This window comes from Sceloporus undulatus, chromosome 2 (genome assembly GCF_019175285.1).
Source record: "Sceloporus undulatus isolate JIND9_A2432 ecotype Alabama chromosome 2, SceUnd_v1.1, whole genome shotgun sequence".
NCBI lineage: Eukaryota > Metazoa > Chordata > Lepidosauria > Squamata > Phrynosomatidae > Sceloporus > Sceloporus undulatus.
Window position 1 is genome coordinate 289,841,040 of NC_056523.1, and position 21,676 is coordinate 289,862,715.

Consider the following 21,676-nt stretch of genomic DNA (forward strand, 5'->3'; position numbering starts at 1 on the left):
CATGAACAAAAAGCACAGAAAAGTGTGTGGAGCTACATGTTAAAACATTTTATTAAACACAAGATGAGGTCCTATATTTTTCATGCATTTAATTTAATTAAACCTTTTGCAGATGATGTGTCCATAGGATGTAAAGCACAACTTGACACTTAGAAGGAACAGGAAGATCTGAGTAAACAGCAAGCTCCAAGAAACTACACAGTTAAGTTCACATACCTTTAGGTCCTAACCTGCACCTAGAAACAGAAGTGAATGGATAATACTGCTTTTTAATTGTAAGCAATACACTATGCACAGCATGTTTTATCACATATGTTGCAACTCATAATAAAGAATTGGTCTTTTTTTCTCCCTCTGCAGGCATAACAAGTCTTGTCTACTAACACATTAGTGCCAAACGTAAACCCTCTCCAAAACATCCATTCTGTCATGTTTTCATTTTTACAAACTTGGTCTTAGTAACAGTTGCAGTAAAATATTTTTACTAATACAGTAGTTTTCTTACAAGTGCTTAAAGGTAACAGATACTTAAGTGAGATGCTTATAGAGAGGCTGTTAAAATGTGATCTCAGGGGGGAAAAGTTAGTTTCAGGCTCAATCTTCCTCAGATGGGTCTTCAAGTTAACATTCAGTTTGATTCTAGGTTCTCCTGTGCGCCTATTTTAAAGATACGTTTTGTAGACTAATTGTGATGACGTGCATGGATAAATAACTGAAAAATTCTAAAGTTTCTCCAAAAGAAAACTTTTCCATGTTTACATATAAAGCAATCAACAGTGGTGCTCTTAAAGTCACAGCTTTATTATAAGAATTCCTTCAGGTTTCATAATATTACAGCAAGACCTTAGAAGTGTTGAGAAGCTGAACAGTTGGCAATGAGATATTCCATCAAGGACCATTTTAAGTTACAAAATCAAAAGAAAAATGGACTTGGGACAGAGTTTTTTGGGCTTTAATTGTAACAAAAGTAACGTTTGACTTGGGGAAAACACAATGATTCAGAACATCTAATGACTACTAATGCAGGAGCTATTATAAAATAGAGACTTGAGTCACCTCACCAAATATAGTTTTGATTTACAGTGCAAGAACTGTAAAAGTTTCATTAAATGATTACTTTATTAAAGCTTAGCCCAAAACATCTAACAACCACATCCTGCATCTATTAAAAAGACTGTACACCAGTTCTTTGTAATTTAAACCACATCACCCTTGAAAATTCCAATCATTATGCAATAGCAAAAACTGCAGACTATTTTTTAAATTTTCAAGGTGTCCAATTTACAAAAAAGCAAAAAACGTTAGTACTATGAGACGTAAACTGTTAATCAGATCTAGAAATGGTGATAGTACATGTGAGTATGTTTTCTTACAAGCACACACTTCTGCAAATACACTCCTAACCCACAATATACAAAATGTACATTGGTAGAAAAAAGCACAACATCCTGAAAATGCAGGCTTAACTCAACACTTGTATACACCTCAAATTCAAAACTTACGGCATGCTTTAAAAAAAAAAAGCACTTTCTTCAAGACAAAAAGTTTTTTAAAAGCAATTAACTGAGTTCTTAGAAAATACTCAGAAAGTTTGTACAACCAGAAAGCCAAAATAGACCAATTCTTAGATTAAAATCAAAACACTTCAAAGCTATGCAAGTGAAGCTTTTTATTAATATATACTAAAAAAGAAGTTGTTTCTAATTTAAGACAGTGGCCTAAATCCAACAAGGATATCCACTGATAGAAATGCTTCCATCAGTAGAATCAGAAGAGGAAATGATATCCCTTTCACACTGTAGCTGCCTCTACACCCTAAAAACCTGTTCTAGGAGGCTGGATAACCCTTTGGAACTGGATTTCCAGTGGCAGGAGGTTCTGTTGTATTGGATCTAGGCTATTATTTGTAAACCTTGCCAACTGTACTACTTATAAAAAGGTGGAATCATATAAATATTACGATTCTTATCAGTGTCTATGCTACTATTCTAATTTATACTCATTCTATTTATTAGGATCTTTATTTGTGAAAGAAAACCAGTCTTTATTCACAGGTGAAATAAGCCGAGGACTCCAATATGAACCAAAAATCTAGGATTAGCTGATCTATACCTGGGAACGTGTAACACTTGATTTAATCAACTGGGATACTGTGTCCATGAAGAATTAAAAATGAGGAGAAAGATGAGCACAGCTAAACACAAATAGTGTCATATGTTTTCTATTTTTGTTATTGCTGAAGAGTAATTTACTACAAAATAATGATACAGTCTTTAAATATAACTATAGTTACAACATCTGTTCTGCCCAAACTTGGGAAGTTACCAAGACTTAATACAGCGTGTAATTAACCCTTCCACACCATGCAGAGCAAGCTAATGGCAGACTGGGTTCCCTTCCACTCCCAATGGAGGGAGAGGCATTTCTGTGCCCTCTAGATCTGGGTGTACAGCATCCATAATCCTGAGCAATGGCTGGGTTGATGGGAGCTGTAATCCAAAATAAATATCTGTAGGACACAAGATTGCTTATCCATGTCTCAAGCTTACCTCCTGGGGACTAACGAAGCATATGACATGTATTAGACAATGAATATCTATTTGACTCACTTTTAAGGAAATAGTTATTCCATGTAACAGTTTGCAAACTTAACCAAATCAGATAGTAATAATTACAATGCACTATGACATTTGCTTGGTCATTCAACACTTCCAATATCGCTGATGCAAAGTCACTGTGCTAAAATAGATATTTTCACATTTTGTAAAGCAATATCGATCATGTACCTCCATATCTGACTTTTGTCTCCTTGGATAATGGGTGAATGCACAATATGTATAGCCAAGAAATGAAAATAGGGTTTGATACCAGTGTCTGAATACATGAATGTCCTGGTGTTCCATTCAGCTTGTCCTTTAAAAAAGAAAAAGGAACACAGACATTGTTTTCAGTGACAACAGCTCTCCTTTCAAATTAGCTTCCCTTTTTTCTTGGGTGGTCCTTTATATCCTTTGGCCTTTCTTCGTAGGGTCCTCCTGTCCACTATGGGCACCTCAATTTCCACTTCCTCTGAACTGCTATCAGCAGCTTTCTCTGATGCTGGTTCAGCTGACTCTTCAGACTGTTCATCCAGTTGGTTCTTTTGCCCATCTGAATGCTGCTGGTATGAGATGTCCTCCAGTTCAACCATCACTAAAGCTCCCTGACCCAAAGCAACAGGGGCTTCCGGGGAGTCAGACCCTCCCTCCTCACTTTGCTCTTCCAAGGAAGAAGTTGTGTTGGGAGACACATTCTCAGAAATGCCATCTTCTGGTGCCATAGTTGCTACAGAGTTTGAAAGGCCATTATTGGAAGGTTCTTCCTTCTCTGCTCCTGAAATGGGATCAGCATTTTGAACAAGTCCTTTTTTCCTCTGTGTTGCTTGTTGCTCCTCTTCCATTGGCACTTCTGTATCTGCCATGCTCTCAGCCTGAAGAATAGGAAAACAAACAATTGCTAACAGTGTAGTACATGCAACTGAGTCCCAAAACAGACGGGCCAAATAGAGCAGCTTCCAGATGCTTTTGAGGCATGGCATTTTGATGACACATACCCATGATGTAGCCAGAAGCTGCTCCTGCTGGTGGCTCATTTGGGATTGCAGCAGCGACCCACTTCAGAAGCAGGCCACCCAGTCACCGCAGCCCTGGGATAATCAGGGCCTGAGCAACTTCTGATCACTCCTTTTGGCCTGTCTGCATCACTCCTGAGACTATGTTACTTCGTAGATGCCTTTCATTTCATTTTTTTTCTTTAGAGAGATGTAGTCCAAAATATAAGGACAACACTGATTTGTCCTACAAGATATATCAATACAAATGATAGCCAAGCTGATGGAAACCTGAGGCTAAGGTGATGATAAGCCTAATGCTGATAAGGCCTGGTTTAGAGTCTTAAAGACTAAAGCCAATTTCTAAAAACTGAGCCTACAAAGATGATGTAAAACCTGAGTAAGAGTTCAACCAGTACACTTTTCTAAAACACAGAAATCACCAATGTGCTAGGGGAAAGAAACGGGTAGCTTTCAACTTCTATGACAAAATACAGTGGAAACAAATACCAATGTGTGTTTTATATGTAATAGTTAAATGCACCAAGGCTTAGTTCAGAATGGTGAACTTAGTATAATGAGTCCAGTATTTTTCCCATGATGTTTTAAAATTGAAGTTCTAATAGCATTTTGCTATTTTCTAATAGCATTTTTACATTAGCAGTTGCACCTTTGATTGCACAGTGGTGATGAGGGAAGACAGACAAAACTCGCAAGGTCTGAGCGACCTATTTCTCCAAAACTATACTTGCCTCAGATGTACAGCAACCATGGCCTTTCCTGCCTACTGCCAACAACTCTGCTGGCTTAGTTACACCAGCAAAGAGCAGCAACAGGATTCTGCTAATCAAAGCCATGTTAAGAAATGATTGTGCCAACAAAATAGAGCATAACATTTTAAAACACTGTGTCATTATTTTCCTCACCTTATCAGAAACATTGTCTTCACTGTCTTCAGTGGATTTTACTGAGGAATCCAGGATTATTGGGACAAGGAGAGTTAAAGTTGCTTCCTCTGAACTTTCTGATGGGAGCTTTGAATCTCCATCCATAACTTCACTAGCTGTTTGTCCTTCAGTTACTATTGACACCTTGATGGCATTTTCCATTAGCTCTCCATTGACTGGCTCAACATCAGTTTCCTAAAATGGCATGTACATATTAAAATGATGCATAGAATATTGTTCAATAGAGCCAAGAGCTGTAAATATGGGAGCTTATCACACAATACTGTTATACTGCATTTGCAACTATGTTAGTCCTGTTTCTGCCTGGAGCTTATTGTACAACATTACAGCTCTCCTTGTTCTGTACCATTGTTGTTTGGAAAACTGATTATTTTCCCCATTGAAATAATCTGTTCATGACTCCCTATCCCACTATGGCTTAGTAACCAGTTTGGATGCAAATATTCTAATTTGTTGAGATATTGGGAACACAGCAACATGGTGTAGTTATGTTTTCATTGCTCCTTCCATGTTTTATCAATTATTTAGATCAGTGACTCCCAAACTTTAGTCCTCCAAGTGTTTTGGACTTGAGATCCCAGAAGCCCCAGCCAATGTGGCCAACAGTCTGGAATTCTGGGATCTGAAGTCAAAAACATCTGGAGAATCACTATTTTAGATTATGGGGTTGAGGGAATTCTTATCAAATTTGCGGATGATACAAAACTGGGAGTGGTAGCTAACAAACTGGAAGATAGGAACAGAATTCAAAAAGACCTGATAAACTAGAAAATTGGGAAAAAATTAATAAAATGAAATTCAAGAGACAAATCACAATCATTGTCTCCTCCATCTTCGCCCGCTCCCTACCTCCTCCTTCCAGTATGTGGAAGGCACACCAAGCTTTCTAGAGGATTCCAAGGATAATCTCTCGAACTGAAGATCCCTGAGTATGAAGCACAGAGACCACTAAAAGAAACTCTCCTATATTTTTGTGTTTAGGTGGTGGCAGGGCCTATCTCCTTTTAAAAAAAACGATGATGATGTGAGCCTGTCTGAGAGCTGAAAGTGAGATAGCATTATAGTAGACACCATCTAGTGCGTGCTGCTAATATAAATCTGAGTATACCTCTTTATCATCTTGCTTCTCAGGTGGAGCACATAATTGTGATGTTTCTTGGGTAGGTTGTTTTTGATTTTCTACCAGTATCTCCTGCTCACTTTCAGCCACATTTTCCTCCATTTCATCCACCAACTCTTCTGAACTTTCAGATACACGTGCAACAGGTTCCAATCTGTGTAGGGGCAAGAACAACTACTGATATAAAAAGTTCAATAAAAACTATGTAATATTGAAATTCATATTATTGGTGTTGCATATTAATTGAATAAGTGAACACAAAGCAGCACCATAATCGGGCAACAGATATCAATTATTATAACGTACAGACTATAGGTTAGTCATGCTCTAACTCCATTCACCATTTTAGAGTGTATTGCTTCTCCCCCTCCCCCAGAATCCACAAACCACACTTGATGCAGACAAGACTAGGCTGCACATATAAGAAAAACATTGGCCTGTTACAGACAGCCAAAATAAAGCTGCTTCGAGTCACAGTGGAGGTATGGTATTTCAATGATGCATGCGTCTTAAGAGTCCAGAAGCCACACCAAAGACCACAGAGCCGTGGCTTTGGTTGTGCGATTTCTGGATCTTAGGACGCAGCATCATTGAAAACACCATCCTCCACTGTGACTCGAGCACTTAAGCTAGCTTTATTTGGCTGTCTGTAACAGGCCCATTCCCTCTGATTTTTTTTGCTCTTTTGTGTTCAGCCTCCTCATCTCATGTTTTTAAGATAACCAAAAAGAGCATCCTAGACATGTCTATTCAGACCCAAGCACCTGGTGAGTTTCATTAGGTTAACTATAATGTTCTGTTATTTCTAAACAGACACATACTTGTATTGCACTGTCAGAATCCTGATTAACAATTAGACTGCAAGCTTTCATTAGTATGTTGAATGAATTTTGGTTCTGCTATGTTATGGGAAAATGAAGACTTTCCTTTCAACACGGACTGGTAATTTGAGAAATTTCAAGTTTTCACTCCATATTTTTGGTGATATTTAAATTTTAAGTGATAATCTGATTTTTAAATAAATTTGTGGGGTTTCAACTATTTAAATTGGTTTGTTTCTACCCAAATAATGACCAGCAATAAAAAAAATAATGAAAATATCTTCAGAGAACACTATACCTTTGGCACTACTAAAAAATACATCTACACCTGTTTTCTTGCTGTTTGAGAAATGTTTCCTTCTTCACCTTACAGACATTTCAGATTCTTGCATCTTTTTCCCCCAATTTTGGACGTTCAGATTATTGCTTCGTGTTCGAGTAGAAGTGTTTACGGCATCAATTTCTGGGGGAGGAGACAAAAACCACACAAGCTAGCTTGTAGTCTGATAAATACTGTAATAAAACTTGAGAATCCAAGCACACCAAATTGCTCTAAAATTATGCTAGTGATGCCTAGAAATTAAAGCCTAAAATCGAACAGTTAGTCCCAACGAGAGTACATCCACAGAAACCATGGAACTATAACATGCTGACTCACCACGTTAAGTTCCATTGGTTAGATAGATTTATTCTAGCTGGACTAACAACTGGATTAATCCTAGAAGTATTTACAGCAACCCTAGGCATATAAACACCAATGATGGACTCCTAGGAACTGAAGTAATGTTTCCAGATGTGCTTTAATACACTCCTTTCTAATATTCTGTTATAAACATAGGTTCTTCTTCTTTGGCATCAGCAGAACACAGATTGCTAACAGGTCTTTATAAATTTTATGTTTGTTGAAGCAACATAAAAAATGCAGACTCCATGTCTGCAGTTGTCCTTCAAAGCGCTGTGGAAAAAGACAACAACAGTAACATATCACCCAAATAGTCTGTGTTCCTTAAAACTCTTTTTTTTTCCCGCTACCTTTGGCCCTTATAATGTATTATTGAGGAGGACAACTGTAATAACCCCAGTTTGGTATGTTATCATGTCTGTACAGAAGCATTCATGATTAAAGTTAAGCGCAGCAAGATTATAAAGCAATAATGCCAATTCTGATGTCACAGCCAGTAGCTTAAAAACATCTAGAGAACTCATTCTTCTTCCCCCTTCCTAATAAGAGGATGAAGAAAACAGCTTAGGATTTAACAGCAAAGATTCAGTTGGATGGATTGATCATACCTTCAGAAGTGCCTTCCATACTATCTACCCATCTTATTTTTGTCAACCTGGAAGAGAAAGCCCACCAACAGGCATGGAGTCAATGTGATGTTGAAATAACAACAGGTACTTTTCATCCATTCATATTACAATCCATCCTGATTTTCACTAGGTTTTATAACTGTATTCACCGTTTATGTGAAATACCGTGTACATGAATGAGAACATGGAAAAAAAATCAAGCGTTCATACTTCCTCCATTCACATCTTTCTTTCTTCAATTACATACCAATATCACATTGTAGTATATCATTTCTTGATGGCAGCAATGATAATTTTAAACAATTTTTCTCCCCCATGTAGTTTTTGAAGGCTATTAACCATTTGGGACTTATTCTATGCCAAAACTACACGTGGTTGTTTTTGCATAGAAAACATCATTTCTATGCAGGAAAACAACATATATTGTGGAAAATAATATGTTAATGCCGAAATAGTAATTTTGTGCACAGAAAATGCTGTTTTTCTATGCAAATCAACTATGTGTGAATTTTAACCGACTAAATTCCCCCATACACAGTATTTTTGGTATTATTAGTATTCTCTTGGAAACACACACCACACAACCAACTACATGACAGTTTTCTCGCTCCTTCCCTTCTGATACGCTCATATTGTCCTGCTCAAGTTAGTACCTACATAGCTAGCCTGCAACCTCACTGACTCCTCCCAACTCTTTTGCCCAGCTGCATCCCTAGTTTCAAAGCCCCCCTCCATCATCAGCCAGGATGTTTCAATCCATTGCCTAACTTTTCTGTTTAAATTGACCCCTAGACATGAGATTTTGACTTGAAAGTATCTTGCAAGAACTTGAGACTTTGGAGTAAAAGACATACTATATCATTGGTTACAGATAGGGTTAAGTAAAATATGGACAACCTTGTCCCAGGCTCAATACAAAGTGTTGGTTATTCCACCCTAAGCCCTACATGGCTTGGGCCCGAGTTCACTTGAGGGAGCGCCTCTCCCCCCCACAATCCACCCCTGCACTCTCAGAACAACAGGGAAATATTTTTTAGAGTGCCTCGGGTGGAGACGACAACAACTCACCAAAGGACATTTCGTCGACACGCTCGGACCCTCTGGAATAAACTTCCAGACGAAATCCGGCTCTATTCCACCTTGGATGCCTTTAAGAAGGCCATTGAAGACTCTTTATTTTGGTTGCATACCCTCCTGACCCCTGTAGAATGCTATTCCCTGATCGAAAGTTCATTTTAGGATCTGACTGATAGATTTGTATCTTGCTGTTTTGTATGTAGATTTTAAAAATGTTTATTGAATTGCAATGCCTATTTATGATTATTGTGTTACATGTTGTTATACTTCTGCATCATTTTTTTTGAGAAACTGTGAAACTGCTAAACCCTTCTATTGATCTGCGGAAAAAGCAGTATAAAAATAAAGTTTTTATTATTATTTATTATTTTTTCCCTAAACAGGGTGATTTTTTACTACTACCCCCCCCCAAACATACAAAATAGTACAAAAATGAAGTGGTTTTGCCCTCTCTACCCTCTAACACATATGCATGCACCCATACACACATGTACATCTATAAAATAAGCCAAGCCGCCAAGCAAGAGTGATTCTTTATTCCTGTGCAATCTACCAGTGGCTGCAGAGGCAAACATGGTCATAACCTTGGCTGTTGCCCACCCCTGAAGATACCACCTAAAGGGTGAGAGAATAAACTCGAGAAAAAATTATTTTTAATACAACGGCCCCCAGAAGTTTAAAAGTGACATGAAACTTTAAAAAAAAAACAAAGCATTCTAAAATAACACAGTGCTAGCAGCTTGTGTACCTACACTTTGAAGTGTTTCACTGGGTTCAGCTGTTTGCTGATCTGCTAAGCTGTGGTCCACGGCAGTCTGCAGAAATCCATCCTCCTTCTGGGAAATATGACTTTCTTTCAGTGAGCCCTCTGTTTATTACAAAGTTCAGAAGAGTTAATACTTTTTAAAAAACATTTCTCCAATCAGCAATCATACTGGCCTGAATACACTGTATCTGTTTTCAAAAGCTAAGCCAGGTAGGACCTCATTAGTACTTGCATGAAGGACCACCAGGAAAAAAATAGAGCTTTCCCAACAGGAAAGGAGTTCTCATACACAAGCCATTTCACACACTAACATGCTACTTTCTCTCCAAGCTTTCTTGATTTCAACAGCCTAATTCATAGTCAGGATGGTGTAGCAGTTTGAGTTTAATTCAGCAGCCTAATTCAGGAGCAAAGTGAGGCCTCTTGTTGCTTATCTTAGACAACTGGAAATCAGAAATCTTGATCGTTGCACTGTAAATCATATGGAGATCAGCGAAAAATTCTGATCTATCTGCTGAGCCATCATACCTTTGTATTTTAAAGTTTCTCTCTGCAATATGCTAGCTATAGGTGTTCTCTGGTGCCAATGACCTATTCCTTCAACTTCCCACAGAAGGTCATGATCCCCAGGGTACCTTTCAAAGTATTTCTGGCAAGCTAGAAAAAATATGAAGCAAAAAAGAAACAAGTTCAGCATGTGTATAACATCGATACAAAGAAAAGAGGCTTATTCAAGAGATAGCTATCTTTTGTTTTCTTTCCTCTTTTGTTTTCCAAAACATACTTCATGCCTTTATCCAAAAGGCACATATTTTAAATTTAGAGAGAATCTAAGAAACTGGTGAAATAAATTCCTTCCTATAAAAGTTGCATAGACATTTACTATTTTGTGTAAGATATATCACATGTGTGTGTATATTCACTCTTACCTTTCTTTTATTGCTACCATTACAAATGATATAGGTATGATATAGATATAGTATGATATATAGAATGATATAGATATAGCAGCTCTGGTGCCACTATACATACCAGCATGCATGAAAGATGTGAGTGGGAACCGGAGGCCCAATGCATCTTCTGTGAAAGAATCTACAAAATCTTCCAGCATCAGTAGCCCAAAGTCTTTTTCTCGATGTTTCTTTCTCACAAACATTGTGTCCAGGACTGGAAGCTGGTAGCTCTGGGTAAGAAAGGCACTACATATGCTTCCTGCAATTATAACAGCAGCTCTGATTAGCATTCCTGGAAGGATTTATACTTATGTGCCAATGGTGTTTCCTAAAAGAAGACTAAACATATCATTTACTTTGCTGTTCATGTATTTCAGAACCATTATTATAGTTTCTACAATTATGGACTGGATCACTCAAGATTTTGAAACGTATAAAATAAATCCAATTGTTAGTTCTAACTAGAGTCAATTCATCAAGCCAACAGGATTTATATAAAAGTGATCTAACATGCCTTTCACTGCTACAAAGGCAATAGTGCTTTAGTTTACTCATTCTTTTCCTTTGCCTTTTGGGTTCAAATTAGATATAAATTCTGCATTAGTTAACCCTGGCAAGAACCAACATTCCCCTTTTTACTCCTCCCATAAGCATCCTGGCCTAAATCCAACTACTAGTCCCAACTAAAGCAGACCAACTAAATCTGTCACTGAATGTATGCCAACACTTATGTCAACAGTTTCGTTTAGCAGGTCTACTCTAGTGAGGGACTAATAACTGGATACAAGCTCCAGGGACCTATGTAGGCCACATCATCACCACCACATGTATCCAGAATGATGGGTGTAAAATAACATGGTTGGGAGGAGGGCTGGATGTGCCTTATTTTAAAGAAAAATATTCCTAGAGCAGAGATGAGGAACTGTAGCAGGAGTGGGGAGCAATATTCTGCCCCTTGAGTCTGCCAGGACCTGCACAGACTGCCAAAAAACAAGAAAAAACACAGAATGGCCAGAATCCCACTTCTGATTTAGAAAAATGATTATATCTTTAATATTAAACAATGCTATATTGAAAGAGTGAGTTGCTGCTCCTAGAGATTTCCACTTTTTTGGGGGGAGGCAGAAAAAGGATGGTGGTTCAAGTAGCCTAGAAGGTTTAAAGCCCACAGACACACCTTTGGGCCACACGTTGCCACCACTGCTTCAGAACATCTCAGGTGGCAGATATACTGTAAGTAGAGATGTCAAACTTTGAACAGATGGTATGCAAAATGACCTACGTCTATACTCATGTAAAAGTAAAAAAAAAATACTACAAAATTGACCCAAAAAACTGGGTCAACTTATACATAAATCAATACGGTAACAAGATGGCAGGGAGAGTGATTGTTCATTCCCCAAGCCTCTTCTCAGCCCAATTGCCTCTGGAGGGGACAGCCAGGCTGGGAAGACATAAGAAGAGGGAGCAGAACATCCTTTATATCCACGGTCACATGCCCTTAACTTACTCTTAACTTACCCACAGGTCATATAAAAATCCAGAATTTTGGCCCCAAAACCTACCCTTGACTTATACACGAGGTCAACCTATACACGATTATATACAGTACTATGGTGCCTTATCCTCACCAGACCCAGTTTTTTATGGCAACAAACAAAACAGAACACAATCTTGCTTGCATTTTAAATTTCCTGGAGATAATTTTGTAAAAACCACCAATGAGAGGGTATAATTTAAAAACAGATTTAAAATCCCCAACATCAACTGTAAGTAATACATTTACTTTGAAATGTATCCTCATTCAAAAAGACCAGGATATCAACTTCCCTTCCATCCCACTTTGCCACCTGCTTGCTGTTTTCCCTCAAGAATTGGCAAGTAAAAGCAAAGAAGAGGTCCATCTGGCCAAATATCAAGTTTCCAACTGTCATCAAGGCCCTATAATTTGTTGCTCCTGGCAACCCATTTCCTAAGAAATTAATTCCAAGTCCAAAGCGAGAACTGTGACAAATTCACTATAGTCTCTATTATATGCCTGCAAGTGATGTAAATACTACTGTTGTTGTTGTTGTTGTTTTAAAAAAAACTTCTCCAGCACCACAGCTCAAATGAGTTTATTTTCTTTCTGCGAGCTTTCTCCGCTGTCCAGCTCTTGCAACTGTACATGGTGACAGGGAATACAATGGCTTAGACAATTCTAATTTTAGTATAGTTTTCATGGCTGTCTTTCCCATTCCTAGTCTTCTTATTTCTTGTTTGCAGTCTCTGTTCTGATCCCTGTTTGATCCCAGGTACATGAAATCTTTAATTATTTCAATTTCCTCATTACCTAGGTTGAATTTCTGTAGATCCTCTGTGGACATTATTTTTATTTTGTTCATGTTCAGCAGTAAACCTGCTTTTGCACTTTCTCCCTTGACCTTCCTTAGTAATTGTCCCAGGTCTATGAAGTTTTCCGCTGGTATATTGTGTCTTTTTAGAGAATTGCAAACTGCCTTGAGTCCCAATTGGGGAAAAGATGTGATATAAATAATTACAATTCACCATTATGGCTATAGTTTTTGTCCAGTGATCTAAAAAGATGGATTTGTTTCTGTCTGTCTTGCATCAAAATGACTATTTGTAGTTTTATTTTAAAGCATGGTCTTACCTGGGAGCTTAACAGAATAAAAGCCAATCGCCTCTCCTTTCTTCCATAGAATCTTTGCATAATCATGGCTACCATGACAAAGGAAGGGAAATTCATTTTTCTCAATCTCTTGTTTGCGATAAATTATTCTGTTTAGCACGTAAAGAACCACTCTCTCCCCAATAGACTTTACCTATATAAAACACAAAAGAGAATATGACCAAATCAATCAAACACAGAAGATATACATGGTAGTACATGTAACATTAAACATTACAACATTCTAGAGAAACACTATGAACTGATTTGAAGTGGTTTAATCCTTCTAACTTTTGTTTTGGGAAAGGAGTGCTCTAGGCAGCTCCTTTTTTGCGGCGTCGTAAAGGCTGCAATGCAGCCCTATGATGCCACTTCTGCTGATAGGCATCTGCACACTGCACCACACACAATAGTAGGGCTGGGTGCATCTGGACGGCCAGCCCTATCTATCCCTAATTTTGGCCCCAGGGCTCCACAAAGCACCCATCTACACCGGCCCTATATCTCTCGATATGAACCTGCCAGTTTCACGATCCACAGGTGAGGACTTTCTCTTGGTGCTGCTACCATCATGGGCTTGCTTGGTGCGGATATATAAGATTAAGAGAAAGAGCCTTCTCAGTGGCTGCTCCCCTGCTCTGTGCTAGGCTGGTCCCTTCCCTGCTCTCCTTTCACCAACAAAGACCTTTTTTTATTTACACAAATATTTCATGTATATTGCTCAGGAGAGGTTTCTAAGGGGTGCTTTGTTTTTTAACTTTTGTATACCTTTAAAATTATTGAATACTGTTTGAATGTGATAATTTTTAATTATTTTTTATTTTTAATTGATTCTTTTTGTGAGCTGCCATGAGTCCAACTCCAGGTGAAAGGGAGCCTAGCCTATATATTATTAAAGACATACTAGTTGTTGATGGCTGTAACCCAGAGTAAAGCCAAAAGCACCAGAATCAAACAACAATTCTCCTAGATAGATTGTCTCCATCCTTTCTGTCTAATTTGGCCAAATCCTTACAGGATGTCACTGGACTCCAACGCAAAAAAGACTAAAGCCTGCATCCTCTATTCCTATGAATCTCATCCCCAAAACTAATGTTCAGTATCCAAAAACAAGCATTTAGGAGCTGAATCAAGAACAAAATAAATAAAATAAATAAATAAATAAAATTTTTACTTCTATCCTGCTTTTTGCCAGGCAATCAAAGCGGCTTACAACAGGTTAAAATACAGCCATATATACATAATGCCCTCCCTTAAAACAAGGTTAAACAATGTAAGATTAAAAACTACATATTAAAACCGACTAAGCTAAATGAAAATCATCATGGGCAGAGTTCACTGGACGGGAAGTCTTATTTGTGGCCGAGCATTTATTCCGGGAAGGCTTGCCGGAAGAGATCCGTCTTAATGGCCTTTTTAAAGCTCTAGATCGGTGATTTGACAGATCTCGTCCGGCAGGCCAGTCCATAAGTTCGGAGCGGCTGCAGAGAATGTCCTCTGGGAGGTCACCGTCAACCTGGTCTTTAAGGGCTGTAATAAATTCCTCCCAGAGGACCTGAGGGTAAGGGGCGGATTATATGGAAGCAGGCGATCCCTTAGATAGTTTGGACCCAAGCCATGTAAGGCTTTAAAGGTGATAACCAACACCTTGTACTTAATAATGTGATTGCACATGCATGCGCACACACGCACACATGCAAAACCTAAACTGTAAGAAGGGTGAAGATTATTTTTCAAGGGTAGAGAATTAGGAATAGAATATATGGGAACCGTGAGAATACAGTGGTACCTCGGGATACGAAATACCCAGTTACGAAATTTTCGGGATACGGAAAAAAATCCCATAGGAATTATTGTTTCGGATTACGAATGTTTTTTCGGGTTACGAAAAAACTTTTTGGTGGCTTTTTCTTTTTTGTCGCTTTTTCGACACGGAATCGCGGCTTTTCCCCATTAGCGCGATGGGCAATTCGGCTACGAGGCTTTTAGGGTTACGAATAGCGGCCGCGTTACGAATTAATTTCGTAACCCGAGGCACAGACTGTTATACATCCTCCCTCTGAATTCACGGGGGGATCCCCCTGCGAATTTGGAATCCACAGATACTCAAGACCTATAAGCTTGAGGACCGTGCGCGCCATTAACTTTAATGGAGGCCACCCCTCCACAAATAATCAAAACCACAGATTTCAAGTCCATGAAAACGGAGGGGGACTGCTGTCAAACAGAGATAAGGAAGCCAATTAGCCTTAATCTAAATACACACAAGAAGCACCCACAAAGCCAGGACCTCAGGACCAACTGACAAGACATAGACCAGTGAAGACAAAATAGGGTTCTGAGAACACAGGATCTAATTCAATTTTACTGCAAACCAACCACAGTTTCAAACGGGCTCAGTTAACCAACAGAAACCATAAAGATCCAAACCATAAAGGTACTCGCAAATATTAAGGTTCCCACCGGCTGATGTAGTGGTCTGAGTGTTGGACTATAGCCCTGGAGATCAGAATTTGATTCCCTGCTCAGCGTAAACCCACTTGGTAACCTTGGGCAAGTCACACACTCTTGCCTCTGAGGATGGCAATGGCAAGCCCCTCTGAAGAAACTTGCCAAGAAAAACCCTATGATACTTCACTTCTGTTGCTGTTGTATATGCCCTCAAGTTAACCTCAACTCATGGTGATCCTGTGGATGAGCAAAAATGACTTGGAGCACACAGAACAACCAGAACTCGCATGAGTCATAATTTGTATAATGAGCATTTCATTGATTCCTTGAGAAACTCAAAATAAGAAATAGCACAAATGACAGGAATACACCAAGGAGGAAGATGACCTCACTGCATCGTGAATCATCAGTAGGCCATCTTGAATTTGAATTGTTTATATGCTTTTTAGTAGAGTCAACTGCTTGCTGATTATTTGTAGCATGAACACAGCTCAAACAAACAGCCCACATGAACAACAGACACAATTCTATTACAAGTAAATCTGAGCTATTCACATTCTGAATACATTTCACATCTCCTCTATTGAAGTTAATTGATCTACGAAGTCTAAAAACAGCACTCAAATGTATTTAAATGTAACAACACACGTACCCGTAGAAGTCCTTCTCTAGAGGAGCAGTGTTCTCAAAATATCTCTATGGTCCACCACTGATCAGCAAGGAATAGAGCAACAGCTTGAATGAGAAAAAAAGATTATGAAATGGGGGGGGGGTTAATTTTTTTAAAAAAATTAATTTTCTTGATGTCAAAAGCAGAGAAACAAGTAATCCACTCTTTGTGCTAATATAAGTGATACTTTATGCAAAACTGCAAAATCAATTTTTGCCAGATATGCAGTCACAAATTTAAACTACTTTCTTAGAAGCAGTGAGGCAGTCAATGTTCTTAAGCAGAAGCCAGATTTTAGTGACCACCCATAGCTCAAATTTCCACATTAATCCTTTTTTAAAACTATTAATTAATTCTACATGGAACACACAAAAGAAGTCTTACACTAAAATATACAAAAGTTAATGACAATAAAAACTGCATTTACATAAAGCCACACTCCTCCACCTCAAAAAACAATTACAGGCATAATCAATTTGTCTAAGGCTATATTTTTTAAATGGCCAATAACTTCCTCTAAAATGTTTGAAAAAGATAATCATCATTCTCGTACTGAAAAAGTGATAATGTTGGGGCCAGGTAGGCATCTGTGGAGTGAATGTTCAAATGTGTGAAGGGACACAACGTAAAATACCCTTTCCCTACTCACCACCCTCATAAACTCATGAAGGTACTTGGGAAAGCATGGACCAGAAAACGGTCAGCTGGGGAGCAATGTGGGGTTAGGGGCAGCTGATTGGCCTTCACAATTGCACTGCAATGTGACTCTAGTTTGGAGAAACAACCAACTATGGTATGTGAACTGCCCGGAGTTCGCATTTGCCCCTCTCCACATCCCCACCCTTGCTATGCCACAAGGAAACAGGTTTAAAGCTTCAATTCTTTCTAAACTACAACCTTTCCACTTCATCTAAACCTGGGAATGGCACTATGGTTCACAACCCCAGGAACTAAAACTTTAGATCAGGGGTAGGCAACCTGCGGCCCGCGAGCCGGATGTTGGCCCGGCAAGGCCTTGGGAGGCCCCCGCCCGTCCTGCCGCCATTGCCGCCGGATTGGCCTCTCGCGTGAGGGCGTGGGCCTTTGGCCTATCAGGGGAGGCGGGCAAGGGGGGGCAAGCGGCAGGCAAGGGGGGCAATTGTCTATAGAAGCCTCCAAAACATGCATTTATAATTAAAAAAATAAAAATCAGCAATTTTTTTGGTGTGTCCTCCATTTTAAAAAAGTGTCCTCCATTTGAAAATTTTGTCCTACTTTGTCCCGGTTTATTTATTTAATACATTTTTTTAATTATTTAATTTTTATTTTTTGGGCTTGGCCCCCCCGTTGTCTGAGGGACAGCAACCCAGCCCCCGGCTCAAAAAGGTTGCCTACTGCTTTAGATCTACTCCTCTCATGTAAGTAAGGGGAATGTATAAACACAAGACTCATGTTTATTACAATCATGTGGTTTGCTGTTATAGCTAAACCAGACCACTGTCTTGTTGTTCCCATTAATGGGAAACTCCTCCACTTTCCAGAATTTGGGGGAAAGACATGGCAGTACTGTATCATCCAGCTGCCAAGGAAAACGCCATATAATAAATGGGAATTATGGCCTGTTACAGACCGGCCAAAATAAAGCTGCTTCGAGTCACTTTGGAGGTATGATATTTCAATGATGCATGCATCCTAAGGTCCAAAAGCCACACCAAAGCCACCTCCAGTCCAGAATAATAATCCTAAAGAATAATCCTAGGACTGGAGTGCAGCGTTGCTGCAGCTTCCAGACTCGTAGGATGCATGCATCATTTGAAATACCATACTCCAAAGTGACTCGAAGCAGCTTTATTTTGGCCTGTCTGTAACAGGCCTATATCATCCATAGCAGCTCACAAAGCCACCCATGCAATAGTGGACTAGTACATTGCTACTCAAAGTGGTAGACTGCACATTAGTGTCAGTTCCTGAGTTTTCAGGAAAGAAAAAAATAATTGTAGATATTGACAGCCAGTATGTGTAGTGGTTTGAGCACTGGAGTACGACGCTGGAGACCAGGGTCTGAATCCACACTCAGCCATGAAAATCCAGATGGTGACCTTGGACAATTCACACTCTCTCAAGCTCAGAGGAAGGCAAGGGTAAACCCTTCTGAACAAATCTTGCTAAGAAAGCCCCTTAGGGCTGCCATGAAGTCAGAAATGACTTAAAGACACACAACAACAATGGACACAGTTATGGTACCTATCCCAGGCACACAAAAAAAAACGAATTTTCAGTTCCTCACATCAGAGAGCTTGGGAAGTACTGGACTAGTAATCTTTTGCCCAGTGAATCCAAAATTATAGCTCAGACTAGGAAAAGCTTTCTCCTAGCCACTGATCTTTGTGAACTCAATTTAGTTTCATTCCCATCTATCACGATTCTTAAAGCCCAATGATTTCAGATCTTTGGGTTAAGGGCCAGAAACAATACAAGCAGAGAAAAATAACAACTTGGAACAAAACACGACAACACTGAAATTAAGATGTAAGCAAAACCTGCAAGTGAATCCTCTGGTGCAAACAACGCAAGGACTTTGTGCCTTTCCTCTCCACCATAAATGGGAACGAAGCCTACCGTTGATAAACAAATTGGAATCTGGGAGGGGGAAAAATTTCAATGACATCTTTTAGTTGTTGCTGATGCGGTTATAAATTGCTAGCACAGAACACATTTAAATATGCAACAAAGAGACAATACACTCATTTATTTAACTAGAGTATTCAAAGGTAAAACACACACAACAGGCCTTCCTTTTGTTTTACTGTGTACGAACTTATCAATTCATCAAGGACTGAAGGTTGGATCTAGGAATGAAGGCTTAACTGTTTATTGCTGTGACAGAAACAAAAGAACTCTTCTGTGCTGTTGTTTTTTTCTCCCTAGGAAGTGTAACGTGAGATTGTTAACATTACTTTTCTGGACTACAATCCACTGAATCTTACAGCCAACATAGCCAGTGCCCATGCTTGCTGGAAAATAGGGAGAGCTGCAGGAAAAAAAGGTTACTTTTTCAAGCTCAGTATATACCCTCCCTATCAACAGCATGCAGGAAAGTAAAAGGCTTTGGGGAAGAGAAATTCATATTAAATTGTATAAGTTGCATTGTGAACAGGAACATAAAAGAAACCCAATTTCATTGCCAAGTCTTACTTTGACATTACTGCCAAGAGACAGGAAAGCTGGATTTTCTGGATCTCCACACCTAAGATCAGAAAGATAATCTTCTCCAGAACTCTCCAGATCTTCATGACTGTAGTTATCCAGGAGGTCCACAGGGAAGGCCATCCCTTTGAGGGGAAATCACACATAGGGTTACTGCTGCAGGCACACAAATTATTATTTTTAAAAGCACACCTTCAGGAGTATCTGCTCAGTGCAGAACTTAGAAAATGTCTGAATATATTAATTGTTTATTGATTTCTTAGTTCCAATTATATGCTGCCATTCTCCCAATGGGATCAAGGCAGTATACATGCCTTGTCTCCTCCGCACTTCATTGTAGTAACACCATCCTTTAAGATAGGTCAGGCAGAATACAAGCAACACATGCCTACTCAGTGAATTTCAAGGATTAGTGGAGACCACAACCCAAACCTCCCGGATCCCAACACAACACTCTGACCACTACACCACACTGTATTGTTTACATATCCCCAACAAAAACAAGCATTCCTCATACTTTTCCTTAGGACTGGAGTGGAGCTTTGGTGTGGCTTCCGGCCTCTTAGAGCGCATGCATCATTTAAACAGTATACCTCCAAAGTGACTCGAAGCAGCTTTATCTTGGCCTGTCTGTTCGTGCCCTTTCTTTTTCAGCTGATTTTAAAAGCTCCAGTTTTTCTCTCCTCTTCCCACTTTCCCCCCCTTTGCCCTTAGGTTATACCAGTTGCTGCAAAGCAGGGACGTAGCTAGGATTTTAGGAAGGGGGGGGGTCCAGACTAAGTGCCACCATTATAATGGGGCTTGAGTGCGGCGGCGCAGCAGCACACACCATTCATTTTTCTAATGGAAGGGGGGGTCCGGACCCCCCAGAACCCCCCCCCCGGCTACATCCCTGTGCAAAGTGAGTTCAAAGTACAAAAGTAGTCTCAACTCAGTTAATGGGGGAGGGGGATTGGAAAGGAGTCAGCATAAGCCTGACCTTCCCTGTGTGTGTGTCTTCAAGTTGCTTGTTATGAATTTCATAGGGTTTTCTTAGGCAAGCAATACTCAAGTGTTGCCAGTTCCTTCCTGTGAAATATAGCCTATAGCTGCAGCACTTGGTATTTGGTCTCACCTAGTTACTAACCAGAACTAACCCTGCTTAGCTTCCAAGATCAGACAGAATCTGATCACTTTAGAGAAAAGCAAAATGGTGCAGCATCTTTTTGTTCCTCATTATTACCATCTTGATCACACATGTCTTACAAGCTTGGTCACACGTGTTTCACTTTTCATCTATGAAATGTTGGATGGGTATGACGCATGTGCATACACCCAGTCATTTTGATGCTTTAGAAGTCCCACGCATAAAGTGGCAGGAAAGCCTTCCTATGTAGGTGGAGCTTTGTTATCAGAAAGTAGTATTAAATTCATGCACAGCTGAAGCCAGTAAGCTAGGATGGTTGGACGCTGCTGGAGACATGAATAAGGGTTTCCATTCTGACAGCAAAATGCTAAACAGTAGGATTATAAATTAAACAAAAACCTGTGAGCTAGTAGCACTGCAATGCTGTACAGCTCAGATCGGAATAATTACCAACTAACCATTGCCAACTTTCCCCCACTTTTTTATTTTCATGGGGGGGGGCATGGTCTTTTCTAATACAAATATTTGGTGAATTAAAACATATGCATACAAGCTAGCATCTATACACTTTTGCACAAGGCATTCCATGGGAGCAATCCTAAATAAATGTATTGAAAGGGAAAAAATGCTGGTGACGGAATAAAAAAAGATGTGTGTTTTGCTGTAAACACACTAACACAGCTGACACTCTGGAATTTTCAGACCAGTTTCATCAAAAGGATTCAAACCCTGGTCTCCAGAGTCACAGTCCAATGAGGAAACCACTACACCATGGTGTGTCTCTCTGATATACAAGGCAAAATCAAACATCACTTGAGCAGACTTCCAATCTACACACACACACACTGCCCTGGTTTGCTTCCTAACCCTCTGGAGCAGATTCTGAGCACATGAGGGTGGGGGGAAACCATTCTACCAGTGGAAAAAATTTTAACTGGGTAACCCCCATGATCTTGAACATTGCCTA

General features: G+C 39.4%; 1 protein-coding gene across 1 annotated transcript in view; it reads right to left on the reverse strand.

The window, feature by feature from the left end:
* Window positions 1-780: 780 nt before the first annotated feature.
* The window catches only part of FAM169A (family with sequence similarity 169 member A), a 37,287-nt gene continuing 16,391 nt past the window's right edge, over window positions 781-21,676 (reverse strand). The window contains 10 exon segments of the mRNA XM_042447816.1: window positions 781-3,469; window positions 4,516-4,731; window positions 5,666-5,851; window positions 9,615-9,754; window positions 10,181-10,309; window positions 10,685-10,864; window positions 13,259-13,430; window positions 16,380-16,462; window positions 18,917-19,016; window positions 19,572-19,708. Coding sequence (XP_042303750.1) covers window positions 2,969-3,469; window positions 4,516-4,731; window positions 5,666-5,851; window positions 9,615-9,754; window positions 10,181-10,309; window positions 10,685-10,864; window positions 13,259-13,430; window positions 16,380-16,462; window positions 18,917-19,016; window positions 19,572-19,706 — 1,842 coding nt within the window. The 5' untranslated portion in view covers window positions 19,707-19,708 and the 3' untranslated portion in view covers window positions 781-2,968.